This window comes from Lampetra fluviatilis, chromosome 6 (genome assembly GCF_964198595.1).
Source record: "Lampetra fluviatilis chromosome 6, kcLamFluv1.1, whole genome shotgun sequence".
Lineage (NCBI taxonomy): Eukaryota > Metazoa > Chordata > Hyperoartia > Petromyzontiformes > Petromyzontidae > Lampetra > Lampetra fluviatilis.
Genome location: NC_136280.1, coordinates 18,681,987 through 18,708,736, shown reverse-complemented (window position 1 = coordinate 18,708,736; position 26,750 = coordinate 18,681,987). Strand labels below are relative to the sequence as shown.

Genomic DNA, 26,750 nt, shown 5'->3' with positions numbered 1-26,750 from the left:
CCTTGTCGATACTATGCTACATGCCACCGTGCTGGCTATGTCACCACTCAATAGTGGTCGACGCTGTCTGAGCCCTGATATGGAAATTGCAGAACCTGACTATATTTTGCACATGGTGATCAAACGACATATTCTAGTCCAGTATGGTGCTGAGGCTCTTTAGATTCATAGAAAACTGAATCACGGAGTTTGTAACCGCCACATCCAATCCTTCCACAATTTTTTTCGCCTGAGCCCGAATGCCAACCCACAGAACTTCCAATTTTTCTGGATGAAGCAGCATTTTGTTTCGTGCAAATCACACGTGCAATGCTCACGTGGAATCTTTGACTTCATTCCGGAGTACAATTGTGTACATTAATGGAACTTAATGTCATGAGTTGAGATGACATTGGGGATCGGAGAGACATATGTTGAAAATAGGAAGGGCCCGAATGCGGACTCCTGTGGTACATCAACTAGGCATGGCATATGCGAGGACTGTTCGTCACCCAGCTTGACAAACTGTGATCAACCACGTATGTTTGACTCAATCCACTCGAGTGCCATGCCAAATACACATTAGCCACCCAATGAGTATCTCATGATCGATGGTGTCGAAGGCAGCTAAGAGGCCAACCAACTCTGTGGCACACCGGTCATCCATGATCTTGTAGAGGTCATCATTGATCTTGATTAGAGCTGTGTCAATGCTATGCAACTTCCGATATGCCTCCTGCAAGGGTTGAATCAATCTGCCCCTAGCAGCAACGTAGGGAAGTGCCCGCTTCAAAGGCACTCATTTGAAATCATACTCAGGTTTGAGATCGGGCGATAGTTTGCGGGGTCACTATGGCTCAAGCCAACTTTTTTCAGGAGCGGTTTTACCTATGCCAATCTGAACCGGTCTGGGAAACAGCTCTCGCTCAAACAAAGAATTGCCAGGTGAACAATGAGTGATGCAACCACGTCCGAGGATAATTTGAGAATCGACAGTGTGGATGTAGTCGAGCGGCGATGTATTATTTGGCAGCCGTTCGATGAGCATCGACACCTCTGCCATTAATGAGCCAACTCATTATTGAGTCTCGCAGACCATTCTATGATCTGCGAGTCAATGAGTGGGTTGGCAGATCTGGAGGTGGCTCTGTAACAAGTCGGCCAGTCTTTATAGCCAGTTGTGCCAATATATAACACGTAGGCTTTCACGACCAATATTATGTGTAATAAACGGCTTTTTGAGGGTTAAATTATGTGAATATAAATCTGTCGTTAAAACCACCACCACCCGACACAACCAATTAATAAGGTTTGTCACGTAAACAAAACGTGCCAATTAGTTCCTAATAAGGCACACCGGTGTGTTGGAGTGTAACCCACAACATTTACAATTTGAGTATGACGTTTTGCTGGCGATTACAGCCAGCTTCATGAGGCGATTAGCTGATTGTAATCACCAGCGAAACATCGTATTTTTGTAAATTTTAACACTATTCAAAATGGAGAGAGTGGGGAACATGCACATGCTTGTATTCTGTGATGCTTTCCAGCACGTGTTTGTCCTTGGAAGCATTTAATCAGAATTGATAATGGAAGCGCTCACATCATGAGTGCGGAACAGTACATGTGGATTTAACACTTAGGCTTTCACGACCAATATCATCCATAATAAAGGTTTTTTGTGTTAGATCGCGATTTAACCCAAACAACCTATATTATGGAGTACATGTGGAGCTTGGACAGCTTGGATAGTGGCCTGGATGGTGAAGGGGAGGGAGGAATGGCATTAACTCATGTTTCACCTATTAAACATTTATGGTTATTGAGATAACCAAAAATATCCAGCTGTCAGGCTCTCAAACAATTCAGAAGAAAAAAAATCGATGACACCAATTCAACAGGTATCCTAAAGTAATCAAAGGTTGTTCTGCAACTGAAAAAGTTCAGTATGAAAGGAAAAAGTTGGAAAGTAAAATTTTTTAAGATGGGATTAACCCACCGGGTGATAGAGGTCATTGTGGTCCAGGCAGCCACACTGATCTTGAAGGACACACTTGTCTCCTGAGAAAACAAAACCCTCATCACAGACACAGCCCTCCCCACAGGGCTGCTGGCAGGCACCTGGGAGGGTCACATTGCTGCACGTGGCTGGGCACGGTGGGGCACAGCTCTCATAGTGGCTGTCTGCTGGGCACTCGAGCGCTGTCAACACAAACGATAAACATACTCAGAGATCAATTACAATGGGGATGCACAACTGCAAGCAGCTATATAAATGAACAAACCACACAGATGTACATTGTGCTTCCACAGAATAAAAACAAGGCCCGGTCTCATGCAATGTGATGTGTTACCAATTAAAGCTCAGAGCGGTTTGCACTCACGACAGAAGGTGCCGTTCCTCCACATGATGACGATGCCATTTTCCGCGCACTCATCAGCATAGGCCTGAAGGGAGCCACAGAGGGTCCCCTTGTCCCCATGTGTCCAGCACTGGTCAAGCACGCAGCTGGTGAACAGCTCCTCAGGATTGACCACTGCATGGCACTCTTTGAACAATCCTGTTCACAAGGGACACACATTTTGCTTGACTCAATTGTCCTCTTTATTGATTACGAAGCAAACTTTCAATAACTAATGCTGCAATAAAAAAAACTTATCACACTGACCATTCACATCTGTGATGATTCCACAGAATGCCTCTGTTTCAAACTCTGCTTGCTCATCTTCATCACAGGGAGGTGGAGGTGGAGCGTCACAGCTACAAATAGACAAAGGTACAAGTCCATAACCACAAACCAGAGGCAAGACTCAAGGTGATGGTAAACAATAGAGAGGTGGCCACTCACTAGGCAGAGCTGTTGTCTGTTTTCCAGCTGTTTCCAAGCTCAGTTGGTGAAGAAGCTTGCGTCCCATCGGGCATCAGATATTCATCAGCACGGTCACCATTAAAGTTTCCTGTTAAAACACAGATTAAACTGTTCACATGTATTGCCTCCAAACTGGATTCAAGTCAACAATACAGGAATGAATGTGAAATTAACTTATAACAACTAAAACCACTTCCAGAACCATGTGTGATGTATGGATGTACGCTAAACTTATTTTACACCGTACATAGCCACCCGCGCTAATTGGAGGTGCGGTCAAATATGCATATGCCAAGCCAGGCCCTGATTTGATAAAACATTGCTAACTTAATACATTTACATTTTAGTTCAAAATATCAGTAAATTTCAACAATGACATTTTTCGATAAACTTTAAATGTTAAAAAGTGACATTCAATGTATGCTGCCTAGTATTCCCGGTAGGTGGCGCCATCGCGATTCAATGGAGGGGAGAGTGGGGAGCGCACCTCCATCAGCACAGGTTGGAAAGCGATGTTGGCTTTCCCAGCTGAGGTGATTCACCTCCCTGAGATTAGGGTTTGTGCACAGATTGGTGCCTCGCAATCAGTGGCGTGTGGCGCATGTCCACGGGGGTGAACTATCGTAGTCCGTTAGCAAGGACATCCATACATTACACATTGCCGCATGTGAAGGGGTGTAATTGGGAATTTCTAAATTGAATTGAAATGTTTCTATATATATATCTTCCAATGTATGCAACCTTTTATTCTTAGAGTACTTAACCCCAAAGCACATTCCTCAGCATGGGCGGGAGAGTCAATATGAAAATGTGTGATGTAACGAGAAGCAATGTCTTCAGTAAAGTGAGTGTACGTTACGCTCAGATTGCAAATTAAGTGAACAATTTCATAACGTGAATGGTGTAATATTTTAATTATAAAAAAAACCTAAATATTGGCATTTGACATAATTAATCCTGCATGGTGATTAGATGGCAATAACACAGCAGTGCTTTCTGAACAGAGAACGTAAATAGAACAGTTCAAGCCTTGTCTCAGTGCTGCTATGGAACTCTCACAAACATGGTCTCACCACAGATGCCACAAAGCTCCCCTGCATACTCTCTTGGCACAGTCACTTCCGCCCGATTGTCTCCATTGAATCGAACAATCAGATTAAAGTCAGTCATGAGCACGAGGTATGAGCCACTCAGAGAGACATGTAGCCCTGGCAACACCAGTGGGGGAGTCACCAGCTCCTCATTCAGCTGTAGATCAGCGCACAGGAGACACAGGCATCGCATGTCATTCCACGTGGGTTCTACTCTTGGTTACCTCACGATCAATGGATAATGTTGCAAAGAAAATTAGTAGGTACCACGTAATTGACAAATGTATCTACAAATACAGTTGAACCTCTCATCTGCATTGCAGTGGTGGAAAATTGGACTTGATATGTACATTGTCTGGATATGTATGGTTTTATCTTGTTTTAATTGTAAGCTTCTTAATTATATTTTATGTTGCTTATCAATGACCGTGTTTCCAACCAACTTAAGAATTCTAAAATGTAGAGTATGATGGTGATATTATCTAATCGAACAACAGTAGAGTCCACTCTGAATGTGAATCAGTGCTCACTGAACTCTTCTAAGGGGATAGAAATAAAACCAGCATACGTTTGAACTCGGATGTAAAATTATATGCTTGTGAGGATTCTAGACAATGATAACTTAAAACATTGATGCATTCATATGAATACCATATTAGAAAAACTCATGCAAATCAGCACTGATATGGAAAAATATTTCCTCCTGCAATATACATCATTTTGGATCCAATTGAAGGATCTAGACCAATGCAATCATCAAGAAAATTTGACAGATGGATAGCCACTTTCAAGTCCTCAATGCTTGTGCAAAGTTGAATTCTCACCAGAAGGGTACGACCCAAGGACAAGGTGATGTTTTGTCCATAGACTTCTGTGTGAACTTCTCTGACAAAAGAGATGGAGCCCTGGTTGCGATACTCGTTGGTTGTCTCCACATTGAAGTAGGGCAGATGAGATGAGCTGTTGCACAGCTTAGCTGTTGTGTAGGTGCACGTTCCCATGAATGCCAGTGAGAGCCCATCAAACGTGACGTAGTGTGGATCTCCATGCACGATGCAGTTTCCAGGCACTGAAAGAGATTTTTAAACATTCACTTTAATGTCCCTCTGTCATAGCCCACTTAATTATGATTTATTTCAATAAACTACAGTCAACGTTTTAGATTAAATTGCCGCTATGATATATTTACCAAAAGTAGGTTCCAATAGTCCTTATGTGATTAAATTGATGAGATATATGACCTGTATCAACTGAATACTCTGTTTGGTTTACTTTAGTTAATATGAGCAGCTCAGATATATTAAAGTGTATGAAGAATGCAACAGTTGCGCCTATTGCAAGTCAATGAATTGTCACAATTCAGGATCACAATTTGATGCAATAAAGAATGCTTTTGTTACTTTTGTGGTGAATGTGGTCCCTTGAGTGGTTGCAACATGTGTGAATCAATTGCACCACAGGGTAGCCAAATGTCCTGTACAACAGGGATACTTCTGGTGATTGGTAAATTATCTTTATAAATTTTGACTTAAAACTATCGTGACTGCAGGAATTTATATTATTGGTTCTTTTGGAAAAGTCACGTGACTTTACCGAAAGAAGCAAGAATATCTTCATAAACTCGAAATGGAGACATTTTTTTCTCCGTTAATATAAAAAAATTCTCCCCTCAAATCAGAACTACACTAAATTAAGTTAAAAACAGGCAAGATTTGTTTCAATCTCTCAAATCCGTGTTTGAACCATCAACATGCAATCCTTGAACAATGAGAATTAGTAAATTGCCGGCATTTGGACCAGGAAACTCAGTTTTGAAGGCTCCATGCTTTGTTGAACACATTCAGAGCAATATATATAAGAACAAAAGTTCTGAAACATTTATATTGTAAGTAAATATCCTGGGCAAGAGATATCCATGTGTAGTCCTTGATTACTTATGCTTGGAGGAGCAGTTGTTGTTGGCGGTGAAATTGTTGTGGTATCTGTGGTAAGAAATAGACACAAATATATATATTGATGCATCACAAATGCAAGCATAATTTTATGATTAACACAAAATACGCATACATTATTATAATTTTAGTTGCAATATCACTAACATTTAATGGGCTGAAAAGTCTTCGCAAATGAGTGGTCTTGATCCTTTCTTACATTGGGGGAAGACATGTAGGGAAAATCTTACCATAGCTGTGACAGCCCAAGCTTCCATTCTGCACACTGCATATCTCGGAGGCTCCACACTGCCAGGGCTCACAGACCACGCCTCCAGCATCGCCACAAGAGCAATGCAGACTGCAGTTCTGTGTTGCAAACCAGCTGTCCCCAAGCTGCGAAAACCAATGCATGATGAGAATCATGAAATATACATAACAGGAAAAGCTTACTGAAACCTTATCTGATATATTTCAACAGCATTGCAACATACATACATTGCATTTGTTCATTTTGTTTATAATTTTGACCATTTTACTCCAGCGTGAAACTTAATGCACTCCATCTTTACTTATATTAGTCTTAAAAATAAAAATGCTCATTTGTAGGTCAAATACCAAAACAATTCATAGCTTAACTTGCTAATGTGGATATTAATAAATGATCACCGTTGAATTGACATGATGTGAAGGGTTAACCCACCGGGTGATAGAGGTCGTTGTGGTCCATGCAGCCACACTGATCTTGAGGGACACACTTGTCTCCTGAGAGGACAAATCCCTCATCACAGACACAGCCCTCCCCACAAGGCTGCTGGCAGGCACCTGGGAGGGTCACATTGCTGCACGTGGCTGGGCACGGTGGGGCACAGCTCTCATAGTGGCTGTCTGCTGGGCACTCGAGCGCTGTCAACACAAACGATAAACATACTCAGAGATCAATTACAATGGGGATACACAACTGCAAGCAGCTATACAAATGAACAAACCACACAGATGTACATTGTGCTTCCACAGAATAAAAACAAGGCCCAGTCTCATGCAATGTGATGTGTTACGGATTAAAGCTCAGACAGATGTGCACTCACGGCAGAAGGTGTCGTTCCTCCACATGATGATGACCCCATGCTGGGCACACTGGTCAGCGTAGGTCTGCATGGAGGCACAGAGGAACTGCTCGTTCCCATCCATCCAGCACTGGTCAAGAACGCAGGTGATGAAGAATTGCTCTGGATTGACCACTGCATGGCACTCTTGGAATGCTCCTGTTCACAAGCGACGTGAATATAATTTACAACACAGCGATATTTGTAACTACGTATGTACGTATGTTGACCTTCTGTCGCACCGTATGTCGTCAACCGTGCTAATCGGAGGTGCGGGGGAAGGACAACAAACTAAACAATAAAACTGTTCTAAAGTAATGAGTTTTAAATTTTGATATAAAAGTACAGAGCTCCAGTGGCTTCCTAATATTGGAAGGAAGTGTGTTTCAGACGGCTGTAGAAGTGCATCTGAAAGCCCTTGATGCAGTGGCCATCTTTGTTCGATGGTTAGCCAAAAGCTGCTGTGAGGATGAGCGGAGTTTGCGTGACTGTTTATGCTCCTGGATGAGATCAGCAGAGTATTGTGGTTCATTTGTAGTAAGTACTTGTGTGCAGTGAGTGTGAACTTGTAATGTATTCGTTCAGCAATCGGAAGCCAATGCAGTTCAGCGAGAAATAGATGGGCATGGTCGGATTTTCCAGTACCAGTCACAACACTTGCCAAATAATGTTGAACATGCTGCAGCTTGCTAATGTTTTTGCTAGACATCCCGTAAAGTAAAACTATCAACATAAACTAGAACTATCAACGTATATTTCTGTATTATATCTGAATTGAAACAAAGTTGTTTAAAGGGAAATTATGCATTCAGCAGTCATACATAACTGGACTTACCATTGACATCATGTATCTTTCCACAAAATTCCTCCGATTCAAACTTAGCCTGTTCTTCTGCATCACAGGGACCTGGAGGCTCAAAGTCAACGTCGCAGCTGCAAATAAAACAAAAAACAAACTCTTATTACCGCATCAACATCATTGCATTCATCACCCTTGCATTGCCTTCAGAAAAACCGGTCACTTACTGTAACCATTTTTAAATCGGAGACAAGGGACCCAAATATAATGTATGTGAATATCGATCCTCCCCACTTAGGCAGAAAGATGGGTGTTTTCTAGAACCTATCACAGGTCTTCAAACTGCAATCCATGCAGCAATATCTGCACCACCTGTGCAGCACATTCTGCTGTGCCTGAGTCCACAGGAGAAATGGATCAAAGTCTGTGAGGCTATAGTGAAGCAAAGACGCAATTCATGATCCACCAGTCCATGAACAGAGCATTGCCATTCGGGAACAGAAGCTGAGATTGAATGGTCAGCTTTGTCCATGGGCAGAAAATACACAATGACGTGTATTTGACAGAAAATACACAATGACGTGTATTTGACAGATTCTTCGAATTCCATGTGTGCCGAGTGGATTGAGCAGGACAAATCTTGATTCATAAAATAATTTTAAAAAGTGTAAAAAGCGGGAAATGGTGTGCAGCAATTTAACACCAGTGAAACTTTCTAGAAAGCCAGAAAGCAAACAGAAAGTGCAGTTTTGGTGAACAATATTTTACACGAAGATGCAAAATGGGCGAGTGATCACTCACTCAGCTGAGCTGTTATCTGATATCCAACTGTTTCCCAGCTTGGTTTCGGAAGCAGCCAATGATCCATTTGGCATCAGTAAGTCATCCGCAATATCACCATTAAAGTTTCCTGTTCAAAAGACAACGACATTTACATGGTCCACCAAACGTGTGGCTTCACTCCCATAATACTGCTCCTCATAAAATAAGGAGCATACGTTTATACAGAGCAAACATTGTGAATTGTAAGATTATGTGACATTACAAAATGACAAATAATACATCAAAAGATAACTTTACCAGCTACGGCAGACATGAGTGGTGAGTGATTTACGAACTGGTCCTGGGCCCCATTACAACATGCAGTGACCAGCATGGAGAATGGTCAAACAACCCGCATGACCGACGCAACTTAGAGAGGCCTTCATCTAGCAGTGGATTCAGAAGGGGCTGGACCATTTTTAAGTCATGGATTCTAGAAGCAAAAGATTACTAATAACTTATTCAATCCATCGTGAATGTCTTCATAATCGATTTCTCTTTACCATTGCCGTGAATTTGTTATCCTTGGCAACTCCTTATCTTCTGCCTTATCTTATCATTCGTAAGAGTGCCTCTGTGAATGTTGTGTTGCTTTTTAATGTTGTTTCGCACACAATCTGTTAAGCAGCTTTAACTAAAAACACTTTAACAAATCAATGGTCTGCCCAAAATATAGTAATGCTCCCACCTCAGGGATGGTGCATCAAAGTGAGCACTACAACTGCTTGGTGCAACTAAATCAAGCGCTGTCCTCCCTATGGATGACGTAGCTCTGTCTGAGCACCTGGACTGTCTTCATCACATCTCTTTGCTGCCTCTGCTACAGTACTGCTGCTATGTGTTGTGTTCTTCTACAGTACTTTTATGTTTCGTGCTCTTCTGAAATGGCCAAATCAGTGCACCTATCTTCTGAACTGTCTTACTCTCTTATTTCTCCACATAGGATTTGTGTGTTTTTGCAATCCATTTCACAAAGTGCTGTGTCTCATCCGTGATATCACAAGCTGATGAACTTCAGGACTCACTACCAATCTTTCAATTCTCAATTAATTTCTATTTGAAGGGGAATGTTTAATCTTGTAACCGATGCTAACGCAAGTCAGGTTTCAATAATGCTCATGAACATTTTGATCAGTCTCACCGCAGAGTCCACAGAGCTGCCCAGCGTAATCCATTGGTACAGACACCTCCACTTGATGGTTCCCATCGAAACGAACCGTGAGGCTGAAGTTGGTCATGAGCACGAGGTATGAGCCGCTCAGAGACACGTGCATCCCCGGTAACACCAGTGGGGGCGTCACCCGCTCCCCATCCAACTGTAGATCATAGCACATGAGTGATTCAAGCGTTAAGGAAATAATTTCCCTTCATAATAATGCTTGTATATCCCAGTGGTCTCAATTTAAATTTAGATGCTATTATTGATCAGTTAAATGGGTTTATTACTGTTTACTGAGAAGTGAGCTTTACCCCAGTACCACATTGTTGAGCAGTTGTGTACAATTCATGCAGTAAATGGCAGAATCATATTAAGCCTCGTTCAATTAACACAAAGGCTCACATTCATTTAACAGTGAAGGTTGGACTCAAGTAAAGAGGGCACATCTATAAAGACACCTCTGCTGAGATGCTCAATTCACATTCGGGCCACCACCTAAATTTAAACAGGGTTCCCGAGCATCGGGAGATGATGGTCTCAGGATGTTTACAATTTGCCATTTCCAGCCTGTGAGAGCATATTTGGAGGAACTGCCATTGTGGGCGGTAGGGAATTACAAAGAGGAAAATGTTGCATTCATTTCCTAGAAGCCAAGCAACAATGAGTTATTAAGTGAGAATGCAGAAATAACAGATTAAGTAGTGGTGGAATATACACTCGGCCTGGGTTTGTGCCTCCCATTAGCCTCTGCATGCGTCAACACAACATGAATGTGTAATTGCACCGCCTGTAACACTAGCTCAAACTAATATGCTAATAATGTAACATTTAGCTCACATATTACTGATCAATACTTTAAAACCTCAGCGCTTTTAGGTGTAATATTAACCAGTAGGATGTGATGTGTAGTCATGGTTATCCTGTGTCCGAATACGTCCACGTAAACATCTTGGAGCACAGATATGCTTGGGTTGAAGCGCTCGTTTTTCGTCTCCACGTTGAAGTGAGGCAGGGAGGAGGAGATGTTGCACAGCTTGGCTGTTGTGTAGATGCAAGCGCCCATGAAGTCGTAATAGAGCCCATCAAACGTCGTGTAATGTGGGTCTCCCTGCACCACACATCTTGCAGCTACTGAAAAAGATTTGAGCATTTTCCATTCACTTAACGGTGACCGTCCATGCAGCCATTTTAATCGTGTTATTACTTTGTTTTGAGATCGTGTTTGTATTTTAGCATCTAATAAAATAAATGCTTGTTATTTTTATATTCACAAAGAGGGAACCTACCCATTCAATTCATCAAGCCATATTGGGATGAAATATCCTTCTTTATCTAACCACGGGGTAGGCCAAGCTGTGCAACAGGCTGTACTAGAGATGGAGTCATTTTTTTCTCCGTCAATATTTACAAATTCTCCCATCAATTTAAAACTACACTAAATGAAGTTAAAAACAGGCAAGATTTGTTTAAATCCCTCAAGTTCGTATTTGAACCATCAACATGCAATCCTTGAACAATGAGAATAAAGCTGTTAACTGCCAGGATCTGAAGAAGGAAACTCAGTTTTGCAGGATATATGCTGTGTTAAACACATTCACAATATAAGCAACCAATCCCCCTCTCATGCCATCATGAACATTTTATGTTTTGAATGTGTTTATCATCAAGGAAACGAAAATATATTACAGTAAAAGATCTTAAAATTTTTATTTGTAAGTAAATATCCTGCACAAGAGATATCGATGTGTAGTCCATGATTACTTATGCTTGGAGGAGCAGTTGTTGTTGGCGGTGAAACTGTTGTGGTATCTGTGGAAAAAATATACACAAATTATTATATTGATGTATCACAAATAGAAGCATAATTTTAAAATGAACACAAAATACGCATACAATATTATAATTTTAGTTGCAATACCACTATTATTTTATGGGCTGAAAAGGCATTGCAAATGAGCGGTCTTGATTATTTATTACAATGGTGTAGGCATTGTAGGGAAAATCTTACCATAGCTGTGACAGCCCAAGCTTCCATTCTGCACACTGCAGATCTCTGAGGCTCCACACTGCCAGGGCTCACAGACCACGCCTCCAGCATCGCCACAAGAGCAATGCAGACTGCAGTTCTGTGTTGCAAACCAGCTGTCCCCAAGCTGCGAAAACCAATGCATGATGAGAATCAAGAAATATACATAACAGGAAAAGCTTACTAAAACCTTATCTGATATATTTCAACAGCATTGCAACATACATACATTGCATTTGTTTATTTTGTTTATCATTTTCACCATTTTACTCCAGCGTGAAACTTAATGCACTCCATCTTTAATCATATATTAGTCTTAAAAATGAAAATGCTCATTTGTAGGTCAAATACCAAAACAATACATAGCTTAGCTTGCTAATGTGGATATTAATAAATGATCACCGTTGAATTGACATGATGTGAAGGGTTAACCCACCGGGTGATAGAGGTCGTTGTGGTCCATGCAGCCACACTGATCTTGAGGGACACACTTGTCTCCTGAGAAGACAAATCCCTCATCACAGACACAGCCCTCCCCACAGGGCTGCTGGCAGGCACCTGGGAGGGTCACATTGCTGCACGTGGCTGGGCACGGTGGAGCACAGCTCTCATAGTGGCTGTCTGCAGGGCATTCGAGCGCTGTCAACACAAACGATAAACATACTCAGAGATAAATTACAATGGGGATGCACAACTGCAAGCAGCTATACAAATGAACAAACCACACAGATGTACATTGTGCTTCCACAGAATAAAAACAAGGCCCAGTCTCATGCAATGTGATGTGTTACGGATTAAAGCTCAGACAGATGTGCACTCACGGCAGAAGGTGTCGTTCCTCCACATGATGATGACCCCATGCTGGGCACACTGGTCAGCGTAGGTCTGCATGGAGGCACAGAGGAACTGCTCGTTCCCATCCATCCAGCACTGGTCAAGAACGCAGGTGATGAAGAATTGCTCTGGATTGACCACTGCATGGCACTCTTGGAATGCTCCTGTTCACAAGCGACGTGAATATAATTTACAACACAGCGATATTTGTAACTACGTATGTACGTATGTTGACCTTCTGTCGCACCGTATGTCGTCAACCATGCTAATCGGAGGTGCGGGGGAAGGACAACAAACTAAACAATAAAACTGTTCTAAAGTAATGAGTTTTAAATTTTGATATAAAAGTACAGAGCTCCAGTGGCTTCCTAATATTGGAAGTAAGTGTGTTCCAGACGGCTGTAGAAGTGCATCTAAAAGCCCTTGATGCAGTGGCCATCTTTGTTCGATGGTTAGCCAAAAGCTGCTGTGAGGATGAGCGGAGTTTGCGTGACTGTTTATGCTCCTGGATGAGATCAGCAGAGTATTGTGGTTCATTTGTAGCAAGTACTTGTGTGCAGTGAGTGTGAACTTGTAATGTATTCGTTCAGCAACCGGAAGCCAATGCAGTTCAGCGAGAAATAGATGGGCATGGTCGGATTTACCAGTACCCGTCACGACACTTGCCAAATAATGTTGAACATGCTGCAGCTTGCTAATATTGTGCTAGACATCTCGTAGAGAAAAATATCAACTTAAACTAGAACTATCAACATATATTTCTGGATTTTATCTGAATTGAATCAAAGTTGTTTAAAGAGAAATTATGCATTCAGCAGTCATACATAACTGGACTTACCATTGACATCATGTATCTTTCCACAAAATTCCTCCGATTCAAACTTAGCCTGTTCTTCTGCATCACAGGGACCTGGAGGCTCAAAGTCAACGTCGCAGCTGCAAATAAAACAAAAAACAAACTCTTTTACTGCATCAACATCATTCCATTCATCACCCTTGCATTGCCTTCAGAAAAACCGGTCACTTACTGTAACCATTTTTAAATCGGAGACAAGGGACCCAAATATAATGTATGTGAATATCGATACTCCCCACTTAGGCAGAAAGATGGGTGTTTTCTAGAACCTATCACAGGTCTTCAAACTGCAATCCATGCAGCAATATCTGCACCACCTGTGCAGCACATTCTGCTGTGCCTGAGTCCACAGGAGAAATGGATCAAAGTCTGTGAGGCTATAGTGAAGCGAAGACGCAATTCATGATCCACCAGTCCATGAACAGAGCATTGCCATTCGGGAACAGAAGCTGAGATTGAATGGTCAGCTTTGTCCATGGGCAGAAAATACACAATGACGTGTATTTGACAGAAAATACACAATGACGTGTATTTGACAGATTCTTCGAATTCCATGTGTGCCGAGTGGATTGAGCGGCACAAATCTTGACTCATAAAATAATTTAAAAAGTGTAAAAAGCGGGAAATGGTGTGCAGCAATTTAACACCAGTGAAACTTTCTAGAAAGCCAGAAAGCAAACAGAAAGTGCAGTTTTTGTGAACAATATTTTACACGAAGATGCAAAATGGGCGAGTGATCACTCACTCAGCTGAGCTGTTATCTGATATCCAACTGTTTCCCAGCTTGGTTTCGGAAGCAGCCAATGATCCATTTGGCATCAGTAAGTCATCCTCAATATCACCATTACAGTTTCCTGTTCAAAAGACAACGACATTCACATGGTCCACCAAAGGTGTGGCTTCACTCCCATAATACTGCTCCTCATAAAATAAGGAGCATACGTTTATACAGAGCAAACATTGGGAAATGTAAGATTACGTGACATTACAAAATGAAAAATAATACATCAAAAGATAACTTTACCAGCTACGGCAGACATGAGTGGTGAGTGACTTACGAACTGGTCCTGGGCCCCATTGCAACATGCAGTGACCAGCATGGAGAATGGTCAAACAACCCCCATGACTGACGCAACTTAGAGATGCCTTCATCTAGCAGTGGATTCCGAAGGGGCTGGACCATTTTTAAGTCATGGATTATAGAAGCAAAAGATTAATAATAACTTATTCAAATCCATCGTGAATGTCTTCATAATCGATTTCTCTTTACCATTGACGTGAATTTGTTATCCTTGGCAACTCCTTATCTTCTGCACTATCTTATCATTCGTAAGAGTGCCTCTGTGAATGTTGAGTTGCTTTTTTATGCTGTTTCGCGCACAATCTGTTAAACAGCTTTAACTCAAAACACTTTAACAAATCAATGGTCTGCCCAAAATATAGTAATGCTCCCACCTCAGGGATGGTGTATCAAAGTGAGCACTACAACTGCTTGGTGCAACTAAATCAAGCGCTGTCCTCCCTATGGATGATGTAGCTCTGTCTGAGCACCTGGACTGTCTTCATCACATCTCTTTGCTGCCTCTGCTACAGTACTGCTGCTATGTGTTGTGTTCTTCTACGGTACTTTTATGTTTCGTGCTCTTCTGAAATGCCCAAGTCAGTGCACCTATCTTCTGAACTCTCTTATTTCTCCACATAGGATTTGTGTGTTTTTGCCAATCCATTTCACAAAGTGCTGTGTCTCATCCGTCATATAACAAGCTGATGAACTCTATGACTCAATACCAACCTTTCCATTCTCAATTAATTTCAATTTGAAGGGAAATGTTTAAGCTTGTAACCGATGTGAACGCAAGTCAGGTTTCAATAATGCTCATGAACATTCTGATCATAGTCTCACCGCAGAGTCCACAGAGCTGCCCAGCGTACTCCATTGGTACAGACACCTCCACTTGAGAATTCCCACCGAGCCGAACCGTGAGGCTGAAGTTGGTCATGAGCACGAGGTATGAGCCGCTCAGAGACACGTGCATCCCCGGTAATACCAGTGGGGGCGTCACCCGCTCCCCATCCAACTGTAGATCATAGCACATGAGTGATTCAAGCATTAATGAAATAATTTCCCTTCATAATAATGCTTGTACATCCCAGTGATCTCAATTTAAATGTAGATTGTATTATTGATCGGTTAAATGGCTTTAATTACTGCTAATTGAGAAGTGAGTTTTATCCCAGTACCACATCGTTGAGCAGTTGTGCACAATTCATGCAGTAAGTGGCAGAATCATATGAAGCCTCCTTCAATTGACACAAAGGCTCACATTCATTTAATGGTGAAGGTTGGACTCAAGTAAAGAGGGCACATCTATAAAGACACCTCTGCTGAGATGCTCAATTCACATTCGGGCCACCACCTTAATATAAACCGGGTTCCCGAGCATCGGGAGATGATGGTCTCAGGATGTTTAAAATTTGCCATTTCCAGCCTGTGGGAGCATATTTGGAGGAACTGCCATTGTGGGCGGTAGGGAATTACAAAGAGGAAAATGTTGCATTCATTTCTTAAAAGCCAAGCAACAATGAGTTATTAAGTGAGAATGCAGAAATAATAGATTAAGTGGTGGTTGAATATACACTCGGCCTGGGTTGATGCCTCCCATTAGCCTCTGCATGCGTCAACACAACATGAATGTGTAATTCCACCGCCTGTAACACTAGCTCAAACTAATAGGCTAATAATGTAACATTTAGCTCACATATTACTGATCAATACTTTAAAACCTCATCGCATTTAGGTGTAATATTAACCAGTAGGATGTGATGTGTAGTCATGGTTATCCTGTGTCCGAATACGTCCACATAAACATCTTGGAGCACAGATATGCTTGGGCTGGCGCGCTGGTTTTTCGTCTCCACGTTGAAGTGGGGCAGGGAGGAGGAGATGTTGCACAGCTTGGCTGTTGTGTAGATGCACGCGCCCATGAAGTCGTAATAGAGCCCATCAAACGTCGTGTAATGTGGGTCTCCCTGCACCACACATCTTGCAGCTACTGAAAAAGATTTGAGAATTTTCCATTCACTTAACGGTGACCGTCCATGCAGCCATTTTAATCGTGTTATTACTTTGTTTTGAGATCGTGTTTGTATTTTAGCATCTAATAAAATAAATGCTTGTTATATTTATATTCACAAAGAGGGAACCTACCCATCCAACTCATCAAGCCATAATGGGATAAAATATCCTTCTTTATCTAACCACGGGGTAGGCCAAGCTACTGTGCAACAGGGGTACTAGAGATGGAGTTATTTTTTTCTCCGTCAATATTTACAAATTCTCCCATCAAATTAGGACTACACTAAATGAAGTTAAAAACAGGCAAGATTTGTTTCAATCAATTTGGTTCGTATTTGAACCATCAACATGCAATCCTTGAACAATGATAATAAAGCAGTTAACTGCCAGGATTTGAACAAGGAAACTCAGTTTTGCAGGATATATCCTGTGTTAAATACATTCACAATATAAGTAACCAATTCCCTTCTCAACCCACGATGAACATTTTATGTTTTGAATGTGTTTATCATCAAGGAAACGAAAATATATTACAGTACAAGTTCTTAAAAAATGGATTTGTAAGTAAATATCCTGGGCAGGAGATATCGAAGTGTAGTCCATGATTACTTATGCTTGGAGGAGCAGTTGTTGCTGGCGGTGAAACTGTTGTGGTATCTGTGGTAAAAATAAACGCAATTAAACATATTGATGTATCACAAATAGAAGCATCATTTTAAGATTAACACAAAATACGCATACAATATTAGAATTTAAGTTGCAATACCACTATAATTTTATGTCTTCTTGGTTCTTTTGGTAAAGTCACATAGAAGAGGAATAATAAAATAATAAAAAACATAATAAAATACAATTATCACGACGTTTCATTTTATGGGCTGAAAAGTCATTGCAAATGAGCGGTCTTGATTATTTATTACATTGGGGGTAGGCATTGTAGGGAAAATCTTACCATAGCTGTGACAGCCCAAGCTTCCATTCTGCACACTGCAGATCTCGGAGGCTCCACACTGCCAGGGCTCACAGACCACGCCTCCAGCATCGCCACAAGAGCAATGCAGACTGCAGTTCTGTGTTGCAAACCAGCTGTCCCCAAGCTGCGAAAACCAATGCATGATGAGAATCAAGAAATATACATAAAAGGACAAGCTTACTAAAACCTTATCTGATATATTTCAACAGCATTGCAACATACATACATTGCATTTGTTCATTTTGTTCATCATTTTCACCATTTTACTCCAGCGTGAAACTTAATGCACTCCATCTTTAATCATATATTAGTCTTAAAAAGGAAGATCTTCACTGGTACGTCATATACCAAAACAATACAGGGCTTGGCTTGCCTCTGTGGATATTAATAAATGATCACCGTTGAATAGACATGATGTGAAGGGTTAACCCACCGGGTGATAAAATTCGTTGTGGTCCATGCAGCCACACTGATCTTGAGGAACACACTTGTCTCCTGAGAGGACAAAACCCTCGTCACAGACACAGCCCTCCCCACAGGGCTGCTGGCAGGCACCTGGGAGGGTCACATTGCTGCACGTGGCTGGGCACGGTGGGGCACAGCTCTCATAGTGGCTGTCTGCTGGGCACTCGAGCGCTGTCAACACAAACGATAAACATACTCAGAGATCAATTACAATGGGGATACACAACTGCAAGCAGCTATGCAAATGAACAAACCACACAGATGTACATTGTGCTTCCATAGCATAGAAACAAGGCCCTGTCTCATGCAATGTGATGTGTTACGAATTACAGCTCAGAGGGGTTTGCACTCACAACAGAAGGTGGTATTCCTCCACATGATGACGATGCCATTTTCCGCGCACTCATCAGCATAGGCCTGAAGGGAGCCACAGAGGGTCCCCTTGTCCCCATGTGTCCAGCACTGGTCAAGCACGCAGCTGGTGAACAGCTCCTCTGGATTGACCACTGCATGGCACTCTGTGAACAATCCTGTTCACAAGGGACACACATTTTGCTTGACTCAATTGTCCTCTTCATTGATTATGAAGCACACTTTCAATAACTATTGCTGCAATAAAAATAACTTATGACACTGACCATTCACATCTGTGATGATTCCACAGAATGTCTCTGTTTCAAACTCTGCTTGCTCATCTTCATCACAGGGAGGTGGAGGTGGAGCGTCACAGCTACAAATAGACAAAGGTACAAGTCCATAACCACAAACCAGAGGCAAGACTCAAGGTGATGGTAAACAATAGAGAGGTGGCCACTCACTAGGCGGAGCTGTTGTCTGTTTTCCAGCTGTTTCCCAGCTCAGTTGGTGAAGAAGCTTGCGTCCCATCGGGCATCAGATATTCATCAGCACGGTCACCATTAAAGTTTCCTGTTAAAACACAGATGAAACTGTTCACATGCATTGCCTCAAAACTGGATTCAAGTCAACAATACAGGAATGAATGTGAAATTAACTTATAACAACTAAAACCACTTCCAGAACCATGTGTGATGTATGCATGTACGCTAAACTTATTTTACACCGTACATAGCCACCCGCGCTAATCGGAGGTGCGGTCAACTATGCATATGCCAAGCCAGGCCCTGATTTGATCAAAAATTGCTAACTAAATACATATACATTTTAGTTCAATATATCAGTAATTTTCAACAATGCCATTTTTCGATAAACTTTAAATGTTAAAAGGTGACATTCAATGTGTGCTGCCTAGTATTCCCGGTAGGTGGCGCCATCGCGATTCAATGGAGGGGAGAGTGGGGAGCGCACCTCCATCAGCACAGGTTGGAAAGCGATGTTGGCTTTCCCAGCTGAGGTGATTCACCTCCCTGAGATTAGGGTTTGTGCACAGATTGGTGCCTCGTAATTAGTGGCGTGTGGTGCATGTCCACGGGGGTGAACTATCGTAGTCCGTTAGCAAGGACATCCATACATTACACATTGCCGCATGTGAAGGGGTGTAATTGGGAATTTCTAAATTGAATTGAAATGTTTCTATACATATATCTTCCAATGTATGCAACCTTTTTATTCTTAGAGTACTTAACCCCAAAGCACATTCCTCAGCATGGGCGGGAGAGTCAATATGAAAATGTGTGATGTAACGAGAAGCAATGTCTTCAGTAAAGTGAGTGTATGTTACGCTCAGATTGCAAATTAAGTGAACAATTTCATAACGTGAATGGTGTAATAATTTAATTATAAAAAAAACCTAAATATTGGCATTTAACATAATTAATCCTGCATGGTGATTAGATGGCAATAACACAGCAGTGCTTTCTAAACAGAGAATGTAAATAGAGCAATTCAAGCCTTGTCTCAGTGCTGCTATGGAACTCTCACAAACATGGTCTCACCACAGATGCCACAAAGCTCCCCTGCATACTCTCTTGGCACAGTCACTTCTGCCCGATTGTCTCCATTGAATCGAACAATCAGATTAAAGTCAGTCATGAGCACGAGGTATGAGCCACTCAGAGAGACATGTAGCCCTGGCAACACCAGTGGGGGCGTCACCAGCTCCTCATTCAGCTGTAGATCAGCGCACAGGAGACACAGGCATCGCAAGTCATTCCACGTTGGCTCTACTCTTGGTTACCTCACGATCAATGGATAAAGTTGCAAAGAAAATTAGTAGGTACCACATAATTGACTAATTTATCTACAAAATACATTTGAACCTCTCATCTACATTGCACTGGTGGAAAGTTGGACTTGATATGTACATTGTCTGGATATGTATGGTTTTATCTTGTTTTAATTGTAAGCTTTTTTAATTATATTTTATGTTGCTTATCAATGACCGTGTTTCCAACCAACTTAAGGATTCCAAAATGTAGAGTATGATGGTGATATTATCTAATCGAACAATAGGAGAGTCCACTCTGAATGTGAATCAGTGCTCACTGAACTCTTCTAAGGAGATAGAAATAAAACCAGCATACGTGTGAAGTCGGATGTAAAATTATATGCTTGTGAGGATTCTAGACAATGATAACTTAAAACATTGATGCATTCATATGAACACCATATTAGAAAAACTCATGCAAATCAGCACTGTTATGGAAACATATTTCCTCCTGCAATATACATCATTTTGGATACAATTGAAGGACTTAGACCAATGCAATCCTCAACAAAATTTGACAGACATATAGCCACTTTCAAGTCTTCAATTATACAAAGTTGAATTCTCACCAGAAGGGTACGACCCAAGGACAAGGTGATGTTTTGCCCATAGACTTCTGTGTGAACTTCTCTGACAAAAGAGATGGAGCCCTGGTTGCGATACTCGTTGGTTGTCTCCACATTGAAGTAGGGCAGATGAGACGAGCTGTTGCACAGCTTAGCTGTTGTGTAGGTGCACGTTCCCATGAATGCCAATGAGAGCCCATCAAACGTGACGTAGTGTGGATCTCCATGCACGATGCAGTTTCCAGGCACTGAAAGAGATTTTTAAACATTCACTTTAATGTCACTCTGTCATAGCCCGCTTAATTATGATTTATTTCAATAAACTACAGTCAACGTTTAAGATTAAATTGCCACTATGATATATTTACTAAAAGTAGGTTCCCATAGTCCTTATGTGATTAAATTTAAGAGATACATGGCCTGTATCAACTGAATACTCTGTTTGGTTTACTCTTTGGTTCTTTCGGTAAAGTCACGTATAAAGATAAAATAATAAATTAAATACTAGCATACGACGTTTCGATTGCAACACAAGCAATCATCAACATGTATAAATGAAATAGAAACACAAATCTAGTATACTTAGAAATGTAATGTAATACAACAGAGAGTCGGATAACATAACAGTCAACACCCTACATGACTTTACCGAAAGAACCAAAGAGAAATTCCTGCAGTCACGAAAGCTACAAATTAAGTCTGTTTGGTTTACTTTAGTTTATATGAGCAGCTCAGATATATTACAGTGTATGAAGAATGCAACAGTTGCTCCTATTGCAAGTCAATAACTTGTCACAATTCAGGATCACAATTTGATGCAATAAATAATGATTTTGTTACAATTGTGGTGAATGTGGTTTCTTGAGTGGTTGCAACATGTGTGAATCAATTGCACCACAGGGTAGCCCAATGTCCTGTACAACAGGGATACTTCTGGTGATTGGTAAATTATCTTTATAAATTTTGACTTAAAACTATCGTGACTGCAGGAATTCATATTCTTGGTTCTTTTGGTAAAGTGACGTGACTTTACCGAAAGAACCAAAAATATCTTCATGAACTAGAGATGGAGCCATTATTTTTCTCCGTTAATATTACAAAATTCTCCCCTCAAATCAGAACTACACTAAATGAAGTTAAAACATGCAAGATTTGTTTCAATCTCTGAAATCCGTGTTTGAGAATAAATTAGTAAATTGCCGGCATTTGGACCAGGAAACTCAGTTTTGAAGGCTCCATGCTTTGTTGAACACATTCAGAGCAATATATATTAGAGCAAAAGTTCTGAAACATTTATATTGTAAGTAAATATCCTGGGCAAGAGATATCCATGTGTAGTCCTTGATTACTTATGCTTGGAGGAGCAGTTGTTGTTGGCGGTGAAATTGTTGTGGTATCTGTGGTAAGAAATATACACAAATAAATATATTGATGTATCACAAATGCAAGCATAATTTTATGATTAACACAAAATACGCATACATTATTATAATTTTAGTTGCAATATCACTAACATTTAATGGGCTGAAAAGTCTTTGCAAATGAGTGGTCTTGATCCTTTCTTATATTGGGGTAGGACATGTAGGGAAAATCTTACCATAGCTGTGACAGCCCAAGCTTCCATTCTGCACACTGCAGATCTCGGAGGCGCCACACTGCCAGGGCTCACAGACCACGCCTCCAGCATCGCCACAAGTGCAATGCAGACTGCAGTTCTGTGTTGCAAACCAGCTGTCCCCAAGCTGCGAAAACAAATGCACGATGATAATCATGAAATATACTGTACATATTAGAAAAAGTTTACTGAAACCTTATCTGATATATTTCAACAGCATTGCAACATACATACATTGCATTTGTTCATTTTGTTGATAATTTTCACCATTTTACTCCAGCGTGAAACTTAATTCACTCCATCTTTACTTATATATTAGTCTTAAAAATGAAAATGCTCATTTGTAGGTCAAATACCAAAACAATACATAGCTTAGCTTGCTAATGTGGATATTAATAAATGATCACCGTTGAATTGACATGATGTAAAGGGTTAACCCACCGGGTGATAGAGGTCGTTGTGGTCCATGCAGCCACACTGATCTTGAGGGACACACTTGTCTCCTGAGAAGACAAAACCCTCATCACAGACACAGCCCTCCCCACAGGGCTGCTGGCAGGCACCTGGGAGGGTCACATTGCTGCACGTGGCTGGGCACGGTGGGGCACAGCTCTCATAGTGGCTGTCTGCAGGGCATTCGAGCGCTGTCAACACAAACAATAAACATACTCAGAGATAAATTACAATGGGGATGCACAACTGCAAGCAGCTATATAAATGAACAAACCACACAGATGTACATTGTGCTTCCACAGAATAAAAACAAGGCCCAGTCTCATGCAATGTGATGTGTTACGGATTAAAGCTCAGACAGATGTGCACTCACGGCAGAAGGTGTCGTTCCTCCACATGATGATGACCCCATGCTGGGCACACTGGTCAGCGTAGGTCTGCATGGAGGCACAGAGGAACTGCTCGTTCCCATCCATCCAGCACTGGTCAAGAACGCAGGTGATGAAGAATTGCTCTGGATTGACCACTGCATGGCACTCTTGGAATGCTCCTGTTCACAAGCGACGTGAATATAATTTACAACACAGCGATATTTGTAACTACGTATGTACGTATGTTGACCTTCTGTCGCACCGTATGTCGTCAACCATGCTAATCGGAGGTGCGCGGGAAGGACAACAAACTAAACAATAAAACTGTTGTAAAGTAATGAGTTTTAAATTTTGATATAAAAGTACAGAGCTCCAGTGGCTTCCTAATATTGGAAGTAAGTGTGTTCCAGACGGCTGTAGAAGTGCATCTAAAAGCCCTTGATGCAGTGGCCATCTTTGTTCGATGGTTAGCCAAAAGCTGCTGTGAGGATGAGCAGAGTTTGCGTGACTGTTTATGCTCCTGGATGAGATCAGCAGAGTATTGTGGTTCATTTGTAGCAAGTACTTGTGTGCAGTGAGTGTGAACTTGTAATGTATTCGTTCAGCAAACGGAAGCCAATGCAGCTCAGCGAGAAATAGATGGGCATGGTCGGATTTCCCAGTAACCATCACGACACTTGCCAAATAATGTTGAACATGCTGCAGCTTGCTAATATTTTGCTAGACATCTCGTAGAGAAAAACTATCAACTTAAACTAGAACTATAAACGTATATTTCTGTATTATATCTGAATTGAATCAAAGTTGTTTAAAGAGAAATTATGCATTCAGCAATCATACATAACTGGACTTACCATTGACATCATGTATCTTTCCACAAAATTCCTCCGATTCAAACTTAGCCTGTTCTTCTGCATCACAGGGACCTGGAGGCTCAAAGTCAATGTCGCAGCTGCAAATAAAACAAAAAACAAACTCTTATTACTGCATCAACATCATTCCATTCATCACCCTTGCATTGCCTTCAGAAAAACCGGTCACTTACTGTAACCATTTTTAAATCGGAGACAAGGGACCCAAATATAATGTATGTGAATATCGATCCTCCCCACTTAGGCAGAAAGATGGGTGTTTTCTAGAACCTATCACAGGTCCACAAACTGCAATATACGCAGCAGTATTTGCACCACCTGTGCAGCACATTCTGCTGTGCCTGAGTCCACAGGAGAAATGGATCAAAGTCTGTGAGGCTATAATGAAGCTAAGACGCAATTCATGATCCACCAGTCCATGAACAGTCATGGCGTTCGGAAACAGAAGCTGAGACTGAATGGTCAGCTTTGTCCATGGGCAGAAAATACACAATGACGTGTATTTGGCAGATTCTTCGAATTCCATGTGTGCCGAGTGGATTGAGCGGCACAAATCTTGACTCATAAAATAACTTTAAAAGTGTAAAAATCGGGAAATGGTGTGCAGCAATTTAACACCAGGGAAACTTTCTAAAAAGCCAAAAAGCAAACAGAAAGTACAGTTTTTGTGAACAATATTTTACACGAAGATGCAAAATGGGCAAGTGATCACTCACTCAGCTGAGCTGTTATCTGATATCCAACTGTTTCCCAGCTTGGTTTCGGAAGCAGCCAATGATCCATTTGGCATCAGTAAGTCATCCTCAATATCACCATTACAGTTTCCTGTTCAAAAGACAACGACATTTACATGGTCCACCAAACGTGTGGCTTCACTCCCATAATACTGCTCCTCATAAAATAAGGAGCATACGTTTATACAGAGCAAACATTGTGAATTGTAAGATTACGTGACATTACAAAATGAAAAATAATACATCAAAAGATAACTTTACCAGCTACGGCAAACATGAGTGGTGAGTGATTTACGAACTGGTCCTGGGCCCCATTGCAACATGCAGTGACCAGCATGGAGTATGGTCAAACAACCCCCATGACCGACGCAACTTAGAGATGCCTTCATCTAGCAGTGGATTCAGAAGGGGCTGGACCATTTTTAAGTCATGGATTCTAGAAGCAAAAGATTAATAATAACTTATTCAAATCCATCGTGAATGTCTTCATAATCGATTTCTCTTTACCATTGCCGTGAATTTGTTATCCTTGGCAACTCCTTATCTTCTGCCCTATCTTATCATTCGTAAGAGTGCCTCTGTGAATGTTGAGTTGCTTTTTTATGCTGTTCCGCACACAATCTGTTCAGCAGCTTTAACTCAAAACACTTTAACAAATCAATGGTTTGCCCAAAATATAGTAATGCTCCCACCTCAGGGATGGTGCATCAAAGTGAGCACTACAACTGCTTGGTGCAACTAAATCAAGCGCTGTCCTCCCTATGGATGATGTAGCTCTGTCTGAGCACCTGGACTGTCTTCATCACATCTCTTTGCTGCCTCTGCTACAGTACTGCTGCTATGTGTTGTGTTCTTCTAGAGTACTTTTATGTTTCGTGCTCTTCTCAAATGTCCAAGTCAGTGCACCTATCTTCTGAAATCTCTTATTGCTCCACATAGGATTTGTGTGTTTTTGACAATCCATTTCACAAAGTGCTGTGTCTCATCCGTCATATCACAAGCTGATGAACTCTATGACTCACTACCAACCTTTCCATTCTCAATTAATTTAAATTTGAAGGGGAATGTTTAAGCTTGTAACCGATGCGAACGCAAGTCAGGATTCAATAATGCTCATGAACATTCTGATCATAGTCTCACCGCAGAGTCCACAGAGCTGCCCAGCGTACTCCATTGGTACAGACACCTCCACTTGAGAATTCCCACCGAGCCGAACCGTGAGGCTGAAGTTGGTCATGAGCACGAGGTATGAGCCGCTCAGAGACACGTGCATCCCCGGTAACACCAGTGGGGGCGTCACCCGCTCCCCATCCAACTGTAGATCATAGCACATGAGTGATTCAAGCATTAATGAAATAATTTCCCTTCATAATAATGCTTGTATATCCCAGTGATCTCAATTTAAATGTAGATTTTATTATTGATTGGTTAAATGGCTTTAATTACTGGTTATTGAGAAGTGAGTTTTACCCCAGTACCACATCGTTGAGCAGTTGTGCACAATTCATGCAGTAAGTGGCAGAATCATATGAAGCCTCCTTCAATTGACACAAAGGCTCACATTCATTTAACGGTGAAGGTTGGACTCAAGTAAAGAGGGCACATCTATGAAGACACCTCTGCTGAGATGCTCAATTCACATTCGGGCCGCCACCTTAATATAAACCGGGTTCCCGAGCATCGGGAGATGATGGTCTCAGGATGTTTACAATTTGCCATTTCCAGCCTGTGGGAGCATATTTGGAGGAACTGCCATTGTGGGCAGTAGGGAATTACAAAGAGGAAAATGTTGCATTCATTTCCTAGAAGCCAAGCACCAATGAGTTATTAAGTGAGAATGCAGAAATAACAGATTAAGTGGTGGTGGAATATACACTCGGCCTGGGTTGGTGCCTCCCATTAGCCTCTGCATGCGTCAACACAACATGAATGTGTAACTGCACCGCCTGTAACACTAGCTCAAACTA

At 41.4% G+C, this 26,750-nt stretch overlaps 1 protein-coding gene across 1 annotated transcript in view; it reads right to left on the bottom strand.

Annotated features, from left to right (window-relative positions):
• LOC144932969 (IgGFc-binding protein-like) overlaps nt 1-26,750 on the bottom strand; it is a 134,293-nt gene that overhangs the window by 88,090 nt on the left and 19,453 nt on the right. The window contains exons 17-53 of the mRNA XM_078857371.1: nt 25,924-26,098; nt 24,766-24,874; nt 24,032-24,129; nt 23,180-23,356; nt 22,795-22,997; nt 22,336-22,480; nt 22,088-22,135; nt 20,742-20,986; nt 19,901-20,075; nt 18,806-18,914; nt 18,626-18,717; nt 18,341-18,517; nt 17,956-18,158; nt 17,502-17,646; nt 17,159-17,206; nt 16,285-16,526; nt 15,377-15,551; nt 14,219-14,327; nt 13,456-13,553; nt 12,605-12,781; nt 12,220-12,422; nt 11,766-11,910; nt 11,519-11,566; nt 10,647-10,888; nt 9,740-9,914; nt 8,578-8,686; nt 7,813-7,910; nt 6,960-7,136; nt 6,575-6,777; nt 6,123-6,267; nt 5,875-5,922; nt 4,765-5,009; nt 3,923-4,097; nt 2,829-2,937; nt 2,649-2,740; nt 2,364-2,540; nt 2,056-2,181 (exon numbers count right to left, since the gene is read on the bottom strand). Coding sequence (XP_078713497.1) covers nt 2,056-2,181; nt 2,364-2,540; nt 2,649-2,740; nt 2,829-2,937; nt 3,923-4,097; nt 4,765-5,009; nt 5,875-5,922; nt 6,123-6,267; nt 6,575-6,777; nt 6,960-7,136; nt 7,813-7,910; nt 8,578-8,686; nt 9,740-9,914; nt 10,647-10,888; nt 11,519-11,566; nt 11,766-11,910; nt 12,220-12,422; nt 12,605-12,781; nt 13,456-13,553; nt 14,219-14,327; nt 15,377-15,551; nt 16,285-16,526; nt 17,159-17,206; nt 17,502-17,646; nt 17,956-18,158; nt 18,341-18,517; nt 18,626-18,717; nt 18,806-18,914; nt 19,901-20,075; nt 20,742-20,986; nt 22,088-22,135; nt 22,336-22,480; nt 22,795-22,997; nt 23,180-23,356; nt 24,032-24,129; nt 24,766-24,874; nt 25,924-26,098 — 5,467 coding nt within the window. The remainder of the gene's footprint in view (nt 1-2,055; nt 2,182-2,363; nt 2,541-2,648; nt 2,741-2,828; nt 2,938-3,922; nt 4,098-4,764; nt 5,010-5,874; nt 5,923-6,122; nt 6,268-6,574; nt 6,778-6,959; nt 7,137-7,812; nt 7,911-8,577; nt 8,687-9,739; nt 9,915-10,646; nt 10,889-11,518; nt 11,567-11,765; nt 11,911-12,219; nt 12,423-12,604; nt 12,782-13,455; nt 13,554-14,218; nt 14,328-15,376; nt 15,552-16,284; nt 16,527-17,158; nt 17,207-17,501; nt 17,647-17,955; nt 18,159-18,340; nt 18,518-18,625; nt 18,718-18,805; nt 18,915-19,900; nt 20,076-20,741; nt 20,987-22,087; nt 22,136-22,335; nt 22,481-22,794; nt 22,998-23,179; nt 23,357-24,031; nt 24,130-24,765; nt 24,875-25,923; nt 26,099-26,750) is intronic.